This window comes from Oncorhynchus tshawytscha, linkage group LG05 (assembly GCF_018296145.1).
Source record: "Oncorhynchus tshawytscha isolate Ot180627B linkage group LG05, Otsh_v2.0, whole genome shotgun sequence".
Classification (NCBI taxonomy): domain Eukaryota; kingdom Metazoa; phylum Chordata; class Actinopteri; order Salmoniformes; family Salmonidae; genus Oncorhynchus; species Oncorhynchus tshawytscha.
In genome coordinates, this window is record NC_056433.1 from 49,145,605 (window position 1) to 49,164,547 (window position 18,943).

General features: G+C 41.3%; 2 protein-coding genes across 3 annotated transcripts; one reads left to right on the top strand and one right to left on the bottom strand.

The window, feature by feature from the left end:
- Positions 1-3,314: 3,314 nt before the first annotated feature.
- On the bottom strand, positions 3,315-7,446 carry LOC112250732 (pyroglutamyl-peptidase 1). Of its 2 annotated transcripts, none has more exons than XM_024421126.2 (5): positions 7,268-7,446; positions 5,307-5,359; positions 4,532-4,648; positions 4,185-4,417; positions 3,315-4,104 (listed from the first exon to the last, which is right to left on the bottom strand). In XM_024421126.2, the coding sequence occupies exons 1-5, from the start codon at positions 7,299-7,301 to the stop codon at positions 3,912-3,914; spliced, it is 630 nt and encodes a 209-aa protein (XP_024276894.1). In that variant the 5' UTR covers positions 7,302-7,446; the 3' UTR covers positions 3,315-3,911. The 2 variants fall into 2 exon arrangements, with proteins under 2 accessions (XP_024276894.1, XP_024276895.1); XM_024421127.2 differs by having other exon boundaries at positions 7,351-7,441.
- A 6-nt stretch (positions 7,447-7,452) lies between these two features.
- LOC112250733 (U6 snRNA-associated Sm-like protein LSm4) lies at positions 7,453-18,591 on the top strand. Its single transcript, XM_024421128.2, has 5 exons — positions 7,453-7,584; positions 9,231-9,272; positions 9,450-9,548; positions 9,809-9,998; positions 17,919-18,591. Exons 1-5 carry the CDS (start codon positions 7,582-7,584, stop codon positions 18,026-18,028), a joined length of 444 nt encoding a protein of 147 aa, XP_024276896.1. The 5' UTR covers positions 7,453-7,581; the 3' UTR covers positions 18,029-18,591.
- Positions 18,592-18,943: the final 352 nt, after the last annotated feature.

Genomic DNA, 18,943 nt, shown 5'->3' on the forward strand with positions numbered 1-18,943 from the left:
AAAACACCTTATGAAAGCACCATCAGAATCACCTTTATTCACTAAGTACATTTACAAATACCCAGAGTTGTACTTGGTGATATGGTGCCAGCTGCTTGTGATAGACAACATTTAGAGACAGAATACAGACAACGAAGTTTACACACATTATATACAACTAGGTAAAGTGAACATAGAGAATGAGCAGATATACAAATGTACAGTGGGTATATTATTGATATACAGTGGATGTACACATTTACAGTATGAATCTATCTAAATGCAGAGAGCTGGACAGAGTGAAATGCAGTTATTTTGTATACAGTTCAGAGATGGCCTGATGCGGTGTGCAGCATAGAGTGCATAGTGCTTTAGTCTCTATGGGCCAGATAGCCGGTTGGTGAGGGCCACAGCCTGGGGGAAGAAACTATTCAGGTGGCAAGACATTTTGGGTATGTGTTGCAGTTTTCCCTTGCAGTGGGCAGACCCAAACCAGACAGTGATGGAGGAGATGAAGGATGGACTCAACGATTGATGCTTAAAACCGGATAATGTTTGGCTGGGAGATTGTGTTTTGCTGCTGCAAGTAGTACATCCACTGGTGTGCCTTCTTGGTGACCTCTGTGATGTTGTCCTCCAATTTGAGGTTGTGGGAGATGATGGTCCCCAGGTATTTGAATGATTCAGCCATGCTAACAGCTGAGCCAACAATCTCGAGGGGGAGAGATGGTGGGGGGCGTTTTCTTAAGTCAACCACCATTTCCACGGTTTTGTCTGTGTTGAGTTCCAGGTTATTTTGACTGCACCAGGCCACTAGTTGGTTGACCACTCCACGGTACATGTACTCATCGCCGTCGGTGATGAGATCGACCAGAGTGGCGTCATCTGCAAACTTGAGTAGTTTGACAGATGCGTTGTTAGAGGTGCAGAGTGAGTAGAGTATAGGTGAGAGCACGCATCCTTGCGGCACTCTGGTGCTGAGGGATAAAGAGTCCGAGAGGTGTTTTCCCAGCTTCACGTGTTGCGTCCTGTTGGTTAGGAGGTCAGTAGTCCACTGATAGATGGAGCTGGACACGTTCAGCTAGGACAGTTTGTCTTGTAGCAGTTCTGAGATAATGTAATGAAAGCAGAGCTAAAGTCCACAAACTATGTCCTTGTATATGTCTATGGGTTATCGATGTGTTTGAGGATGTAGTGTTGGCCCATTTCGACAGTGTCGTCCACAGACCTGTCAGCTCTGTAGGCAAACTGCAGTGGGTTGAGGGAGGCGTCAGTGATGGTTTTGAGATGGGACAGTACCAGGCGCTGAAAGGTTTTCATGATTACCGAGGTGAGCACTGCAGGTCTGTAAAAGTTCAGGCAGGACACCTTTAGGTTTTTTTGGGACTGTAACAATGATGGAAGATTTGAAACAGGCAGGAACAGTGCATTGCTCTAATGACTGGTTGAATATGGTCAGTGAAAACGGGAGAGCTGGTCCGCGCAGTGCTTTAAATATCTAAGCCATTTGAGGGGAGGGTTACTAAGCTGACATAAGACGTGGAATTGTTTTAAGATGGTCATACCATGGATCATTTAGCTATTTGATTTGGAATTTTAGCACACCTTTAGGTGTAAACATTAAAAAATAAAAATGTGTTGATAAAAATATTGAACTTGGCCATTACTGTATCCCATAGAAACGCATTGAATAAACATTCATAAATGGCAAAAAAAAAAAAAAAAATCAGAAAGGAATAAGGTTTTGAAGGTTGGATACACATTTAACCTCTTATTTCTACTCCCATAACCCATACAAATGAATGGAAGTATCTTAAGATGGGTCCCGTGACACAGGAGAATACCATTGTGTTTGTGAGAGTCTCCCCTTTCCATTGAGTGGTTAATAGTTTGTAGGCCAAACCGTTCGGAAGCTACAGACGTTTTTGTGAGAAGCTAGATTTTTCAGGATGTCTCATGGTCTGACAGCTCTAGCTCTGTTAGCTTCCACCGCAGATACGGAAAGGCCGCCATAGGCGGATGCGGTGGATTGAGACGTAACCCATGTAAAAAATTGGGGATGATGATTTTTAAAATTGTATTACTTAGATTGATGCACGTGTGCGTCAATAGACTTAAGTATTAAGTAGAGGAGAGAAGAGCCTGGAGAGAAATGGGGAAGGGAGGGGTGGGATGGGGTAGATGGGTGAGAGGGGGAAGTGGCAAGGAGGGGTAGGTGGAGGGTGTGTCAAATCTGCAGTAGAACTAGTTTAGTTTACTCGGCAGTGAGGGGTTAGGGTTTGTAGCTTTAGGTTTCTAGTTGGAAATTTCTTTCAGTCCTTTCCAGACAGACGAGCAGTTGCTCTAGTCTGTCTTTGTACTGCTGTTTGGCTGCCTTCATTCCTGAGTAGCTTTTTCTTGACCTCTATAGAGTACCCTGGTCTTGCTCTTTGGCACTGTGGAGAGCCCTAAGCTCACCAGTGACCCATGGCTTGTCGTTGAGGTGTGATAGAAAAGTATTTGGATGGTATGTAGTTCTCACATACACCGATGTAGGATGTGAATCTGTCTGTAGTCGTGTATGTTGGCTTTGCTGTCCTTGAATATATTCCAATTTGTGGTGTCTAGGCAGTGCTTTCACTTCCCAATGGCCTCGTCAGTCTTATTTCCACATGTTTGACAGGCTTGGCAGTTTTTAGTTTATGTCTGTATGCAGGGATGAGGTGTAGCATCACATGGTCTGAGTTCCCTTAGGGAGCATGGGAGACAGCATGGTATGTCCCTTTAAAAGTGCTGTAAACATGGTCCAGAATTTTTTTCTTGACTTGTTGAACATTTCACCAAGTGTTCGTATCTGGGAAGTTCCTGTTGTAGGCTGGTATGGTTAAAATCCCCCCATTGATGGTCAAAGTAGAATCTGGGTATTCTCTTTCCACCTCTGTGATCTGATCAGCCAGTAGATGTTGCTCTGTGTGTGCACAGGTGCTCGGAGCGATATAGACTCCGGCCAGAATGACTGAGGAAAATTCACAGGGTGAATAAAAAGGTTTGCAGTGGATGAAAATAGATTCCAGATCTGGAGACTTAGAAGTGTCATCATTGCACCAGCATAGGGTGACGTAGAAACACAAACCACCTCTGGATTTATTGCACTGCTTCCGGACGCGATCAGCCCTGTAGACCTGGAAGCTGGCTAGACCCACAGCATAAAAAAAGAAAGAGGTGAGAAGTCCTTTTTTATCCTTATCAGAAGTTGTAGTTCGCTGGTTTTGTTGGTGAGTGGAGAGGAAAAGGCCGGGCATTTCATATACATCAAATCCAGGAAGTACTAGCATGACTTAAGTAGCACCAAGAAGTGGACGCTTAAGACTTTAATGAAAAAGATGGTTACAAAAATAGCTCTTCAAGATGATGAATAACAACCAAAGACAGAAATTCCCCTTAAATAACAATAAATAATGTGGAACTTGTACATTGAGTCGATGCAAAAAAGGGCTATTCCATACACTAACCCTGTTTCTGAGATAGCAGTGTAAGTATGGATAGAGTCAAAACCATGGAAGCTTCTCAACAGATTCAAAAAGAGTAGCGCTCTTAGAACAAGCATGTGGCTCACTTCTGTCAATTCCTGTTATTCCAGTTCAAATCGTCTTGCTCAATCTCTGTGTCAACAGAATGTGGGGAAAGCTCATTACACCAAAACAGCTTTACTCACCTCATCATAACTATTAAGATTTTAAAAATGGGCCAGGTCAAGAGCTTGAGGAAACAGCAATGAAGAATGTGACGAAATGGCTGTGAAATAAGTCAACTGGAAGTGTCTGTATGGTTGCCATCTTTGAATTTGCACCAGAAGAGGTAATGAAACAAAAACATTGTTTGGCTAGTTGTGGTTAAGTGCATAATCTCTCTTGTGTGTAAGGGGTTAAAGGCAGTTGGCTTTCACAGGTAAATTAGTGCACACGCTGGCAGTGGATCTTCTCTTCGGTTTGGTCGAGCATGTTCAACATCCCTTGTATGATGGCTTGGAGGGCCCTACCCAAGTCCACTCCACTATAAGGCTTCTCTATGGGAGGCACGTGGATGAATGCCGAGTGCCCATGGCTCAGGTACAGAGAGGTGTAGTAGGTGAAGTCACAGAGGTATCTGTCAGGAAAGACACAGGAATTAATATAAACTGGTTCTAAGTGGTGGTTCTACAGTAAGATGTGGGGGGGGATGCTTACCTGCCAGCATCTTGAGAGACGGAGACTGCTACTCCTAGTCCAGAGGCTGTCACTCTTTTGCAGACCGATTCCATGTCAATAACAGAGTCAATGCAGTCTGGGCCCCCCTCAATGCAACACTGAGAATGGGGACAGAAGCGGCTGTTGTCCAGACCCTTGTAGCCATGGTTACGGCCACATTTCTCTAAGGTAACGGTGGTGGCCATACCTGAGACTCCAACATGGACCACTAACTGATTCCCCGTGCAGAGAAGGATACAAAACAAACAAATTCAAATATGGTGCATATTAAGGTGCATAATTGACCAGCAGGAAAGGAGATAGGAGCCCATTCATTGCCTTCTTACCTGGGGATGATACTGCTTCAATAGTGATGGAATCAAACACTGGACTGCCTGGTAGTCGACAGGCACCTCATACACATGCAGGTCTATGTCCTTTCCCAGGCCCAGCTTCTTTAGTTCCTTAAAACAAAGAGAAGAGTAGACAGGTGATTAATATTCATAAAAGATAGAAATGTCTTCACATTATTTTGAAACTCATTGCTTTTAAAATAGACATTTTGTAACATTTCCTTGTGGTCATCTTTTACTTTTGCTATTCAGTCCATAAAAAAATATGCACAACAGAAATATGATTGGATGATATCCTAAAAATACAAAATTGGGAAAGCACAAATAGGAAAAGATTGAACATTTCTAAAGTGTAATGTTCACAACTGGCTCTATAATTTGCTACAGGACAACTGGCCATGGCTACCAGGCCAGTTCCCATAAACATTTAAAAGTGGCGTGATTGACCACAGCCACAAAGCAGCCCTTTGTTTGATTTGAATATCCTTATCAAGTCTGTCTAGACACCCTGACAACCATTGTCCCCATCACATTTCCCAATACAGCCCCACACCACCACTTTGGCCCTATAATGATTCTCACAGTATAGAACGTGTAAGAAAACATTTTCTGAATGGAGATCCCATGACTAATGTGTTCTACCAAAACAGGCTGAGCATGAACAAGGTAGGCAGTTTTGTGTTATTGTCAGGGAAATAAATGCATCCTCATAGTTATAAAGACAAATTAATTCAATATAGCCTACGTGAAATATGCAAAATATACATACCTGGACTGCTACCCAACTGGCATTAATAGTGTGCTCTCCAAATGGCTCAAACCCTGCAAAATATGGCAGCATTTATAAAATTAAAATAAAGTATTAAACTCAAATAGCAGACTCAACTTGAGATTGAAGCTTTACTTATAGGAATGCTTGGCAATACATTTGCTTGAAGGGAAATAACTGTCCTAAGAACCCACGCTCGAAGGGACACTAAAGAAATATGCACAATCCAATAAAAAGCTCACTTTATATGATGTTTATATAAATGTGTGAGTGTAACTGCAGTAATGTTGAGACATCACTCTGAATCCCTGTGAAATTAATGGGCTGGTGTGTTCCCTTGGGGACACAGGGATCTGTCTGTCTGGCAGAAAGGTGAAAAGGAGAGAGCGTGGGGTCAGCAGCTGCTGGCCAGCTCTTTTGTGAGGCCCTCTGTTCCCAGGCAATCTAACATCTTTTATCAGGCCATCCCGTGTTCAACTGGCCTTTGCGTCTGGGAGACAGGAGAATTCGGGTGTTTTCACACTTGGTCCCTTTCGGACAATTTTTGTGAACTCAGCACGGTTTGCAACATTTGTTGTGCACTGTGAACACTCCAAAGGAAGTCAGACACCTCAAAAGAGCCCCTGAAGCAGTTCGCTTGAATTCCGTGGTCCGGTTCCCTCTTTTAGGGAAATGTGAACACAAAGCTCCCCAGGTTCGTCTGTCATTATTCCCACACCTGAATACAGCAACACAGATTCCCCTGCCATAATCCATCACATTGGTGCCACAAGAGAGAAGATTATATGCAGGTTCACAGAAAAAAAATGTTTTTGGTTACTGAGTAGCGACACAGAAAATCCAAAATGTGTGTTTGTAGTTCAAGATTATTTGTTTGCAATATGCTATCTATAGGCTGAGAGCTTCATAAAATGCTTATTTGATTGTGCATTTTGAAAAGTGTGAGAAGACAACATAATTTGGTGAGAATAACATACTGTAGGGTACAAAATCAATTCTAGCTAATAAAGGGGCAGTCGCCTATATCGGGTGTACAATTTTCAATTACAGCATTATTTAAATCTGCAGTTATTCTTCTGCTATATATTATGTTAACAATAAAATGTACATGTTAATAGTATCTTCTAATTACAATTATGTCTCATATTTTAATTAAATGCAATTATTAGCTTCCAAAATGTATGTATATCTAGTTGTCCAATAACACAATTCTGATTGAATGGCTTGTCCTGCACTTTGTAAAAACACAGAGTGCATGTTGGAAAAAAATATCTTGGTTCCTTTCTAAACATAGCAATGTGAGTGCAAAGAGGACTCAGTCCACAAAATAGGTGAAGTGTACTGGAAAAAAATAGTTGAGTCCTCATTCAAAGGCAAGGGTAGTGTGACTACAAAGAGAACTGGGTTATTTTTATTTCATTTAAATGTTTTACCCCAATTCACTTTAAAGAGGACTGAGATAATGTCTTTTAAAGAGGAATATGTGAAAACACCCTAAAAGTTTCACAATTCTGTTTAATGCTAGCATGTAAAGCAAATGTTTATTGAAACTAGAATTTTGCTAAACACAAGGAAGACATTAAAAATTAGCCAAATTGCCTAACAAGTGCATGTCTGGAGGTCTGAAATATTACAACTTCAATTTCATTCTGCTACATACAGGGTCAAGTAGGTCATACCATGCATGACACGTTCCTAAAGTTATGCAATTATGTCCATAGGCAGTTATCCATAGGCATATTATTTTGGAATACAAGAAACAAATGATTGCCAATTTGACAAACACTTTAAAGGAATGTATGCCATTTTACAAATAACAAACTGCAACTATTTGGACAACTCAGCTGCATGTCCTTCACACAACTTTTCAACAGAGTAACATTCTTGACATGCACGCCCTAGTTGGCTTTGTCGAGCTAGAAACTACGTACAGTCGAGCAAGTAGAGGAAAGCCCACTAACCTGTTACAACAACAGTTTGCTTACTGTTGTCCATATTTTTCTTAGCTGTAGTGAATGTTTTCGTTTGTTATTCTAAATTTTACCAGGGATGCAGCTGTCTGGGAGTTTGCTGTCTGGGAGTTTGCTGTCCTTTCACAGTTGATCAGTCATCTGTTTCTGTGCTTTTTGCGTTTTTTTTTTAATCGGCGAGTCTGACGTAAAGACGCATGGTAGGAACACATTTTGGCGACAACTTCCGTCCAACGTAGTTAGCATTAGCAAACAAAATAAAATACGTTCAGTTGACCGGATAGTTTGTAATATAATCTGTTATAATGGTAAGTATATGTTTTATCGGGTTACAGTAATATGAGGACTATTATGTGTGGGACCGTGGAATAGCTCGAGCACAAAAGCGTGGTTGTTTTGTTTACCATGCAGCTTGGATAGTTAGCTACTGTAACGTAACATGAACGTAGCTAAATGGTTAACTCATTGTGTTAATGCTAGCTAATAGTTAACTAAAAATATAATCGTAATCTAGTTAAAACATTGACATATGTTTGTTATAGTGTCTAAACACATGGTTTGCATTTCAAGTCAAATTTGATCTAGCTAGTTAACTACACTAAACAAACAATATAAACGCATCATGTAAAGTGTAGGTTCCATGAGCTGAAATAAAGTATCCCAGAAATGTTCAATAAGTACAAAAAGCTTATTTCTCTCAAATGTTGTGCACAAATTTGTTTACATCCCTGTTAGTGTGCATTTTTCATTTGCCAAGATAATCCATCCACCTGACAGGTGTGGCATATGAAGAAACTGATAAAACAGCATGATCACTAGACAGGTGAACCTTGTGCTAGGGACAAAAAAAGGCGACTCTAAAATGTGCAGTTTTGTCACAACACAATGCCACAGATGTCTTTGAAGGAGTGTGCAATTGGCATGCTGACTGCAGGAATGTCCACCAAACATAGTCCTGGGGTGCCTCTTCTCCCCACGTTTTGGTTTTTGCCCTAGAACTACACAACTGATTCAAATAACCATCTCATCATCAAGCTTTGATTACATGAATCAGCAGTGTAGTGCTACAGCAAAACTAAACGTGCATCCAGGGGGGGCCCCAGGACCGAGTTTGGGAACCCTTGCTATAAGCTGCCTCAAATGTAATTTTAGAGAATTTGGCCGGTCGTCCAACCAGCCACACAACTGCTGACCACGTATATAGCATCGTGTGAGCGAGCTGTTTACTGATGTCAACGTTGTGAACAGAGTGCCCTGTGGTGGTGGGGTTATGGTATAGGCAGGCACAAGCTACGGACAAAGAACACAATTGCATTTTATCTATGGCAATTTGAATGCACAGAGATACCTTGACTAGATCCCGAGGCCCATTGTTGTGCCATTCATCCGCCGCCATCACCTAATGTTTCAGCATAATAGTGCACATCCCCATGTCACAAGGACTGTACACAATTCCTGGAAGCTGAAAATGTCCCAGTTCTTTCATGGCCTATTGAGCATGTTTGGGATGCTCTGGTTCGACATGTACAATAGCGTGTTCCAGTTCCTGCAACTTTTTACTGCCATTGAAGAGGAGTGGGACAACATTCCATAGGCCACAATCAACAGCCTGATCAACTCTAAGGAGCCGCCGCGCTGCATGAGGCAAATGGCGGTTGTCACTCCCTTTTTTATAAAGGTGTCTGGGACCAACAGATGCATATCTGTATTTCCAGTCATGTGAAATCCATAGATTAGGGCCTAATGACTTTTTTTTAATTGACTGATTTCCTTATATGAACTAACTCAGTAAATTCTTTGAAATTGTTGCGTTTATATTTTTGTTCAGTATAGTTGGCTATCATACCAACTAGTTAGCAAACCTTTTCAAAGCTAGCTAGCTAATTTAATCATGTGTTAGCTAACGAGCAAGACAACATGCGCCATGACTTTAAAAAAACATTGAAATTCACAGCTACCTCTATCTCTGCTGAAGACTGCACAGAACCACCCTATGGTAAGGATGAATTCAACTAGTCTTAAGTTTTTGTGATATTTTACTCTTACTTTGTTTCTTGAGTCATGTGAGTTTCTCACGGTTGTTCATGTAAATGTGGTCATTGGTTTTTGTGGTACAAACATGAAGCCACATCACTTTGATTTCTTACTCATGCTTCTTCCCTATGCTCCTCAGCTGGTGGAGTTGAAGAATGGAGAGACGTATAACGGACACTTGGTCAGTTGTGACAACTGGATGAATATCAACTTACGAGAAGTCATCTGCACCTCGAGGGTAAAGGGTTTGTCTATAAGTACTTGTCGACACTCAAGAGTTGTGACCACTGATCTGAAATATGTATATGGTTGCTTACGTGACAGCCGTGAATGAAGAGGCTACATTGCTGTCTTTTTCACAAATCAACTATCAGAAAAATGTCCATGTCTAGCCACAAGATGGCACTATTGACAGTCAAAAGATTCAGCTTTTAAGAGTGCTTCTACCAAGACTAATGCTGAAATTCTCCCCTAATCCCATTCACTCCTATCGTTTAGGATGGAGATAAGTTTTGGAGGATGCCCGAGTGTTACATCAGAGGGAGCACCATAAAGTACCTGCGTATCCCTGATGAAATCATCGACATGGTAAAGGAGGAGGTGGTGTCCAAGGGCCGCGGGCGAGGAGGCATGCAGCAGAACAAACAGCAGGGCAAGGGCCGAGGGGGAGGAGCAGGAGCAGGTAGAGGTAAGATGGAACCTCTCTTTCTGGGGAGGCAAATGGGTAACATTTGGTTGAGGTGCTGGTAGTGTGATGCAATTGGGACTTATATTTATGAGCTAAGTAAACATAGTATATATATATATATATATATACATATATATATTTTTTTCATTATTGAGTGATTCCATACGAAACCAGGACAAAAAAAGGCTTTGATATTGGGGATTTTCAAAAATGTTAAATGTAATCCATAGAATGGTCCTTTGGCCGAAGGATTGTTAACATATGTATCGAAACTCATAAGTGAGAAATAATGAGTAGAAGTTGGTTGATGATGATGGCCCTCTGTACACCTATGTAGATATTCCATTAAAAATCAGCTGTTTCCAGCTACAATAGTCATTTACAATATTAACATTTACAAACTTTTGAACGGTTGTGTGTGTGTGTATGACTCTTACAGTGCAGACATTGTTAATATTGTAAATTATTATTGTAAACGTGTGTATGTATGTATATATATACACACACATACATATATATATATATTATATATATATATATACTGCTCAAAAAAATGAAGGGAACACTAAAATAACACATCCTAGATCTGAATGAATGAAATATTCTTATTAAATACTTTTTTCTTTACATGTTGAATGTGCTGACAACAAAATCACACAAAAATGATCAATGGAAATACATTTTATCAACCCATGGAGGTCTGGATTTGGAGTCACAGTCAAAATTAAAGTGGAAAACCACACTACAGGCTGATCCAACTTTGATGTAATGTCCTTAAAACAAGTCAAAATGAGGCTCAGTAGTGTGTGTGGCCTCCACGTGCCTGTATGACCTCCCTACAACGCCTGGGCATGCTCCTGATGAGGTGGCGGATGGTCTCCTGAGGGATCTCGTCCCAGACCTGGACTAAAGCATCCGCCAATTCCTGGACAGTCTGTGGTGCAACGTGGCGTTGGTGGATGGAGCGAGACATGATGTCCCAGATGTGCTCAATTGGATTCAGGTCTGGGGAACGGGCGGGCCAGTCCATAGCATCAATGCCTTCCTCTTGCAGGAACTGCTGACACACTCCAGCCACATGAGGTCTAGCATTGTCTTGCATTAGGAGGAACCCAGGGCCAACCGCACCAGCATATGGTCTCACAAGGGGTCTGAGGATCTCATCTCGGTACCTAATGGCAGTCAGGCTACCTCTGGCGAGCACATGGAGGGCTGTGCGGCCCCCCAAAGAAATGCCACCCCTACACCATGACTGACCCACCGCCAAACCGGTCATGCTGGAGGATGTTGCAGGCAGCAGAACATTCTCCACGGCGTCTCCAGACTCTGTCACATGTGCTCAGTGTGAACCTGCTTTTATCTGTGAAGAGCACAGGGCGCCAGTGGCGAATTTGCCCATCTTGGTGTTCTCTGGCAAATGCCAAACGTCCTGCACGGTGTTGGGCTGTATAAGCACAACCCCCACCTGTGGACGTCGGGCCCTCATACCACCCTCATGGAGTCTGTTTCTGACCGTTTGAGCAGACACATGCACATTTGTGGCCTGCTGGAGGTCATTTTGCAGGGCTCTGGCAGTGCTCCTCCTGCTCCTCCTCCTTGCACAAAGGCGGAGGTAGCGGTCCTGCTGCCGGGTTGTTGCCCTCCTACGGCCTCCTCCACGTCTCCTGATGTACTGGCCTGTCTCCTGGTAGCGCCTCCATGCTCTGGACACTACGCTGACAGACACAGCAAACCTTCTTGCCACAGCTCGCATTGATGTTCCATCCTGGATGAGCTGCACTACCTGAGCCACTTGTGTGGGTTGTAGACTCCGTCTCATGCTGCCACTAGAGTGAAAGCACCACCAGCATTCAAAAGTGACCAAAACATCAGCCAGGAAGCATAGGAACTGAGAAGTGGTCTGTGGTACCCACCTGCAGAACAACTCTTTTATTGGGGGTGTCTTGCTAATTGCCTATAATTTCCACCTGTAGTCTATTCCATTTGCACAACAGCATGTGAAATTTATTGTCAATCAGTGTCGCTTCCTAGGTGGACAGTTTGATTTCACAGAAGTGTGATTGACTTGGAGTTACATTGTGTTGTTTAAGTGTTCCCTTTTATTTTTTTGAGCAGTGTATATTAGTGTACCAGTCAAAAGTTTGGACACCAACTCATTCCAGGGTTTTTTCTTTGGACTATTTTCTACATTGTAAAATAATGGTGAAGACATCAAAACTATGGAATCATGTAGTACGCAAAAAAAGTGTTGAAACAAATCTAAATATATTTGACATACACATCTCAACATCAACTGTTCAGAGGAGACTGCGTCAATTAGGCCTTCATGGTCAAATTGCTGCAAGGAAACCACTACTAAAGGATACCAATGAGAAGAGACTTTGGTTCCAGCCATGAGACGCAGAGTAGGTGAACGGATCTCCACATGTGTGGTTCCCACCGTGAAGCATGGAGGAGGTGGTGTGGAGGTGCTTTGCTTGTGACACTGTCTGTGATTTATTTAGAATTCAAGGCACATTTAACCAGCATGGCTACCACGGCATTCTGCAGCGATAGGCCATCCCATCTGGTTTGCGCTTAGTGGGACTACTATTTGTTTTTTCAACAGGACAATGACCCAAAACACACATCCAGTCTGTGTAAGGGCTATTTGACCAAGAAAGAGAGTGATGGAGTGCTGCATCAGATGATCTGGCCTCTCAATCACCTGACCTCAACCCAACTGAGATGGTTTGGGATGAGTTGGACCGCAGAGTGAAGGAAAAGCAGCCAACAAGTGCTCAGCATATGTGGGAACTCCTTCAAGAGTGTTGGAAAAGCATTCCAGGTGAAGCTGGTTGAGAGAATGCCAAGAGTGTGCAAAGCTGTTAAGGCAAAGGGTGGCTACTTTGAAGAATCTAAAATCAATATATATTTTGATTTGTTTAACACTTTGTTTAACTCATTGATTCTGCTTTGTAGTATACTCTGGTAACTTTACCAGTATATCCAAACATTTGGGGGTATATCCAAACATTTGGGGGCACAGAAAGAAAGGAAAAAAGATAGCTTCTTCAGGAGATCAATGATCATAGCAATGAATAAATGACTGATCTCCTGGATTCATCACCACAAACCTGCCGTTCTTAGAGTGTTCAATGTTATGGATCTCAATAGGAAAATACTGCATTTACTCAATGTAGAAACCTAATATAACCCAAATGACTTTTTAATTTCAGTGACTGGTATTTTATCAACATGTTAGCTTTTATAATAAACTGTCTTTACAGTGTTACATAATTTCTAGCGGACAGCATGTGCTTCAAAAGTAGCTAGAATTCAAATAGGCCCAATATAGGCTGTCAATCAAGAGACGGTGTACAATGCATCGCAATAGCAAAATTAAATAAACCAAATTTCCCACAAATTACTTTGTAATTTCAGGCCTGCCAACCTGCATGTATTTTGCGTACTATGCATGCAATTTGAGGTCAAAGTACATGACTTTAAAACGACCCTAAAATACACTGAAAAATAGGCTTCTAGTTGGCACGTTGTGGTTTTTGACTCAACGGTCGGAATTTGGAGTTGAGCCAATCTGTGGACTTGGGTGAGGAGAACATTTTTCAAGCTGTACGCTCCGGCCAGCCCTTGTAGTCATAGTACTATTTTCCACCCTCGAGCTGGATGGCAGATCTCCACATCGTCCATTGATACCACTAATGTGTGGGGTGGAAAAGGGTACGGAAAATGAACTGTTCGCCAAATATATTTTCCAAAATGGTATGTTAGTCAAGCACATAACCACTATTCTTTCGTAGTTAGCTCCTCAGCTAAGGTGTCATTACAATGAAGATAGTTGGCTACAACATTGTCAACTCAGTGAACACTTTCTTGCTTGCACATGCTTTGTTCTCCGCAACCATAGTAGTCACGAGCGCATTGCCGAGCAAGGAAACGTGCGGGTGTTGCGGTAGTTTAGAGCATGTTCCTGTGTGGATGGAAACAGACATGGCAGAGAGCTGTTCCGCTAATACCGTCCTTCACAGAAAGTTATTTTAGACGGTTTAAAGATTAGTAGGCCAATGTTAATTAATCAGTTATTGATCTGTCCTCTTGATATATCTGTATGTCAACAGTAGGCTTCTAATGATGTGATAATAGTCAGTCCACCAATGACGACAAGGCATGTTGAGTGAATGGTAGACTAGTAGTCAGACCTTGATGGATTAGGTCAGGGATGGAGATCTGAAACCAGCTCATATAGGCCTAGTTCAGTTGTTTCATATTTCAAGTAGTCTACAATAAACTAGACTACATTGCATCTAGTAATTGAATTGAGAATTTTCTCCCCAAACAAAATTACGAAGCCAGTTCACATTTTCACTAGACTGTTCACAAAGACACCTATGAAATCTAATAATCATTACCCCTAAATTTTACCCAGAAATATGTGAAGGTGTCATTGAGACCACCTCAATTTAATGTAGGATCAAACAAGACTTCTTTTGTTGGATACATTGTTTGAGTATATACTATTAGTTAATTTTAGTATACTGTAAACAAACTGTATCCTTTCAGTTGAGCGTACTAGCGCTTCGCCTGTCTATCGGAAGTTGATGTTGTTGCCGTGCAACCTATTGCTAGCTTGTTAGCATAATAATTGACTAGCTAGACATTTTACGATTTTGGGTGTGTTCGGGAAATTCAATCTGGAGTGCCAGAGTGCGCTCTGGGTGTTCGTAAATCCAGATCGTTGTCAGATTGTCCATTTCAGAGTGGTTCACTCTTGGAGCGCGCTCTGGCTGTGGAATAGGGTTGATCCGATCGTTCTGACCTTACAACCACAGTAAAGCACCCAAGCTAACTGGATAACGTTGGCTAGCTTGCTAACTATTTCCAGACACAAATGAGAGAACACGTTACTCTGACCGTTTTACTCGCCTTAGCAGAGCTGGTTAGGCTGGTTCATGTTATCCAGAGCGTTTGTGACTGTAACTATGATGCTGGCAACAATTTAATTATGCTTTTTTTGGCCAACATTTACTGACACTGGCCATATATTCAACGGGTGTTGAAAATGTGTAAATTCATCAGTTATTCTGCGCTCTGGCACACTCAGACGAGTGTGCTCTGAAATCGGAGTAGATGGCCAGAAATTAACAATGTCCATTGAGAACGCACAACGACTATACCACTTAGCTAAGAATGACGTGAATAATCAAGTCAATAAACATTGGGTAGTTAGTTAGATTATAGTTTATACTGCCTGGCAAGTTTGACGTATTAGAAGCCAACTGATGTTAACATTACTCGTTAGGTAACTAACTAACATAGCATTACAGCAGTATGTACCGGTATGCGGTTTGTAAAGATAGTGTAGCTAACAAATTGTAAGCCAACATAACGTGTAACTTATTTGATAAGTCATTACTTTATTACATTGTTCAACATGTTCTTAACATTTGTCATTAGTTAAAGCAATGAATTTGTATCCGCCCCCGTCGAACTTGGGCTGCCATTTTCTTTAAATCTGAAAATGTGAAGCATGAGCATTTTCTGAAGAATTTGCTTTTTAGGCCCTAAAAGCACATAAATAGTGTCCACTGCTTGCATACTTCGTATTTTGGCAAATTTAGTATGATATCTGGGAACAATTTTATTTAACTAGGCAAGTCAGTTAAGAACAAATTCTTATTTACAATGACGGCATAGGAACCGTGGGTTAACTGCCTTGTTCAGGGAAAGAACGACAGACTTTTACCTTGTCAGCTCTGGGATTCAATTTAGAAACCTTTCGGTTACTGGCTCAAAGCTCTAACCACTAGGCTACCTGTCGCCCCCAATTAGCATACTACATACTCGATTTACCTCTTGAGCTTACTTGAGACGCAGACGTCCCACCTAGAGCTCTAGAAATGCACATGCGCGACGCTACACGCTAATAGTATTAGTTAAAACGCAAACGTTCATTAAAATACACATGCTTGGTATTGAAATAAAGCTACAGTCATTGTGAATCTAGCCACCGAGTCAGATTTTTAAAATGCTTTTCGGCGAAAGCATGAGAAGCTATTATCTGATAGCATGCAACACCCCAAAAGACCCGTAGAGGGGATGTAAACAAAAGAATTAGCATAGTCGGCGCTACACAAACCGCACAATAAAATATAAAACATTAATTACCTTTGACCATCTTCTTTCTTTGCACACCTTGATGTCCCATAATCAATACTGGGTCTTTTTTGGATTAAATCGGTCCATATATAGCCTAGATATCGATCTATGAAGACTGTGTGAAAAACGGAAAAAAATAGCGTTTCATAACGTAACGTCATTTTTTAAAAGTTAAAAATTCGACGATAAACTTTCACAAAACACTTCGAAATACCTTTCTAATGCAACTTTAGGTATAACTACACGTTAATAAGCTATAAAAATCATCAGGAGGCGATGTAAATTCGATAGCCTGCCGTGTGGAAAAATGTCCGGAAAAAAAGACAGACAATGCCTCGGGTCGGTGGTCGGAGGGAATCGGTTCCCTTTGGTCGGATCTACCAAGAATCAATTCAGATTCAAATGAGGAGACTCTATACACCCTGTGGAAGCTGTAGGTACTGCAAGCTTGGCCTCATATATTACGGTTCACCTTTAACAATTCATGGGAGTGGCGCATGGATATTTTTTTCCCATCTCCAGTGATCAGATTTTCCTGCGCTTTTCGATGAAACAGACGTTCTGTTATAGTCACAGCCGTGATTTAAACAGTTTTGGAAACGTCTGAGTGTTTTCTATCCACACATACTAATCATATGCATATACTATATTCCTGGCCTGAGTAGCAGGACGCCAAAAAGTTGCGCGATTTTTAACAGAATTTCCGAAAAAGTAGGGGGGAAGCTTAACAGGTTTTAAGAACAAATTCTTATTTACAATGACGGCATAGGAACCGTGGGTTAACTGCCTTGTTCAGGGAAAGAACGACAGACTTTTACCTTGTCAGCTCTGGGATTCAATTTAGAAACCTTTCGGTTACTGGCTCAAAGCTCTAACCACTAGGCTACCTGTCGCCCCCAATTAGCATACTACATACTCGATTTACGTCACAAATACTCCACAAATTCTACTGTGTTATTGACTTGTTAATCGTTTACTCCATGTGTAACTCTGTTGTCTGTTCACACTGCTATACTTTATCTTGGCCAGGTCGCAGTTGTAAATGAGAACTTGTTCTCAACTAGCCTACCTGGTTAAATAAAGGTGGAAAAAAATATTTAAAAAAGGAAAAACTTTTTTTTTTTAAAGGAACAAATAAAAATAGTGCGGTTAGTATGAGTATTTGAACACAGCTTAGGTTTCAGGAAATGTCAGTTAGGGAAGTTGACTGACCCCTTCCGGACCTCACCCCTACCCAACCTTAGACCAACATTGGCCTCCCATTCTTACTGAGGCAGTCTTCTGCTAACATCATTATTAGGCACACAAAAAAAAAGTGCATTTGCCTATGATTTAGGCAGTGTGTGTTGCAGATCTGTAATTTTTATGACAGGCATATGCATCCATATTTGAGCTTTTATAATAAACTGTCATTACATTGTTAAATATTAGTTGGGGCGGCAGGTGGCCTAGTGGTTAGAGCGTTGGGCCAGTAACCGAAAGGTCGATAGATCGAGTCCCCAAGCTGACAAGGTAAAAATCTGTCGTTCTGCCCCTGAACAAGGCAGTTAACCCACTGTTCCTAGGCCGTCATTGAAAATAAGAATTTGTTCTTAACTGGCTTGCCTAGTTAAAAAAAAAAAAATTGTTTCTAGGGCACAGTGTGTGCTTCAAAAGTAGCTAGAAATCATATTTGCCCAATATAAGCTGTGTCAATCATTATTTTCTGGTACTCCTGATGTGCATTAACTTTGGTCTTGCTGTTTGTCCCTGCTCAATGTTTAGGTGTATTTGGAGGCCGTGGCCGGGGTATGCCAGGAGTGGGCAGAGGCCAGCAGCAGCAGGAGAAGAAGCCTGGTGGTGGCAAACCTCAGGGAGTCAAGAACCAGCACTGAGGAGAGGGACAGGCAGACAGGTCAGATGTAAGAGAGAGTGTAGTTTTCACAGAATAACAACTCAGTGGAGATCATCTCACACAATGTCTTGTATAATGGCCATTACCGCTCCCTTTGTGCTTTGTTTCTAGTTGTGTGTTGTGTGAGTTTGAACTCCACTGTGAGAACTATGAATAGTCCGTTCAGGTCAGAAAATGCAGGGTTTTGTATTATCTACAGATTCCCCCCCCCCCTACTTACAGTTTTTGTTAAGTTATCAATTTGGACCACCGTCAAAAACCTATAAATATCGTCCAGAAGTTTGTTTTTATTGTGGCTAGAGACATTTACATACAAGTGATTGTACCCAATTGTTTTTTATGTATATCCAATTGTTTTCGACTTAAAGCACATTTTATGCCCTTGGAATTTGAAAACTTAAGTTGATTGGGGTATATGAGTGAAAAATACCTAGTTGGTTAAAGAGTTTCTAAATGTTCTACTTTTGGAATTTTATTTGCATTTTGTAACCCAAGAAAATAACTTTGTAATTTACTTACATGAGAATAAACAATTTTATGTTATACACTGTACTTTATGTATGAAAGAAGAAAAAATGAATTGAATTGGTCTACATACAGAATTAAAAAGCCTTTTGTAACACTCATGCTCGCTTATCTCCTACAGTGACAAAAACACAATTTGCATATTAGGTTTATGTTCTTGTATAACTAGCTGTAAAATAAACAGTCCGTAGTCAACAAACAATAAAGGGTGCATATAACAAGGCTGGTGTAACCCTCTAACCCCCTAAAGCACAACCTCAATCACAGAGCTGCTGAATGTGCAATAATGCAGCCAGGAGTTTGTGTGACGACTTAAACTGAATTCTTCCACTGCTCTATGTTCGTTGCATACGTCAATCTGAGACTGCCA

Excerpts from the sequence above, each read along its gene's own strand:
- LOC112250732 (XM_024421126.2), bottom strand. The coding sequence starts at position 7,301 with ATGGACAACAGTAAGCAAACTGTTGTTGTAACAG. Across the intron at positions 4,649-5,306 it reads CCAGTTGGGTAGCAGTCCAG|GAACTAAAGAAGCTGGGCCT; the intron begins GTATGTATATTT and ends CTTTGTTTTAAG. Across the intron at positions 4,418-4,531 it reads TGAAGCAGTATCATCCCCAG|TTAGTGGTCCATGTTGGAGT; the intron begins GTAAGAAGGCAA and ends ACGGGGAATCAG.
- LOC112250733 (XM_024421128.2), top strand. Across the intron at positions 9,273-9,449 it reads CTGCACAGAACCACCCTATG|CTGGTGGAGTTGAAGAATGG; the intron begins GTAAGGATGAAT and ends TATGCTCCTCAG. Across the intron at positions 9,999-17,918 it reads AGGAGCAGGAGCAGGTAGAG|GTGTATTTGGAGGCCGTGGC; the intron begins GTAAGATGGAAC and ends CTCAATGTTTAG.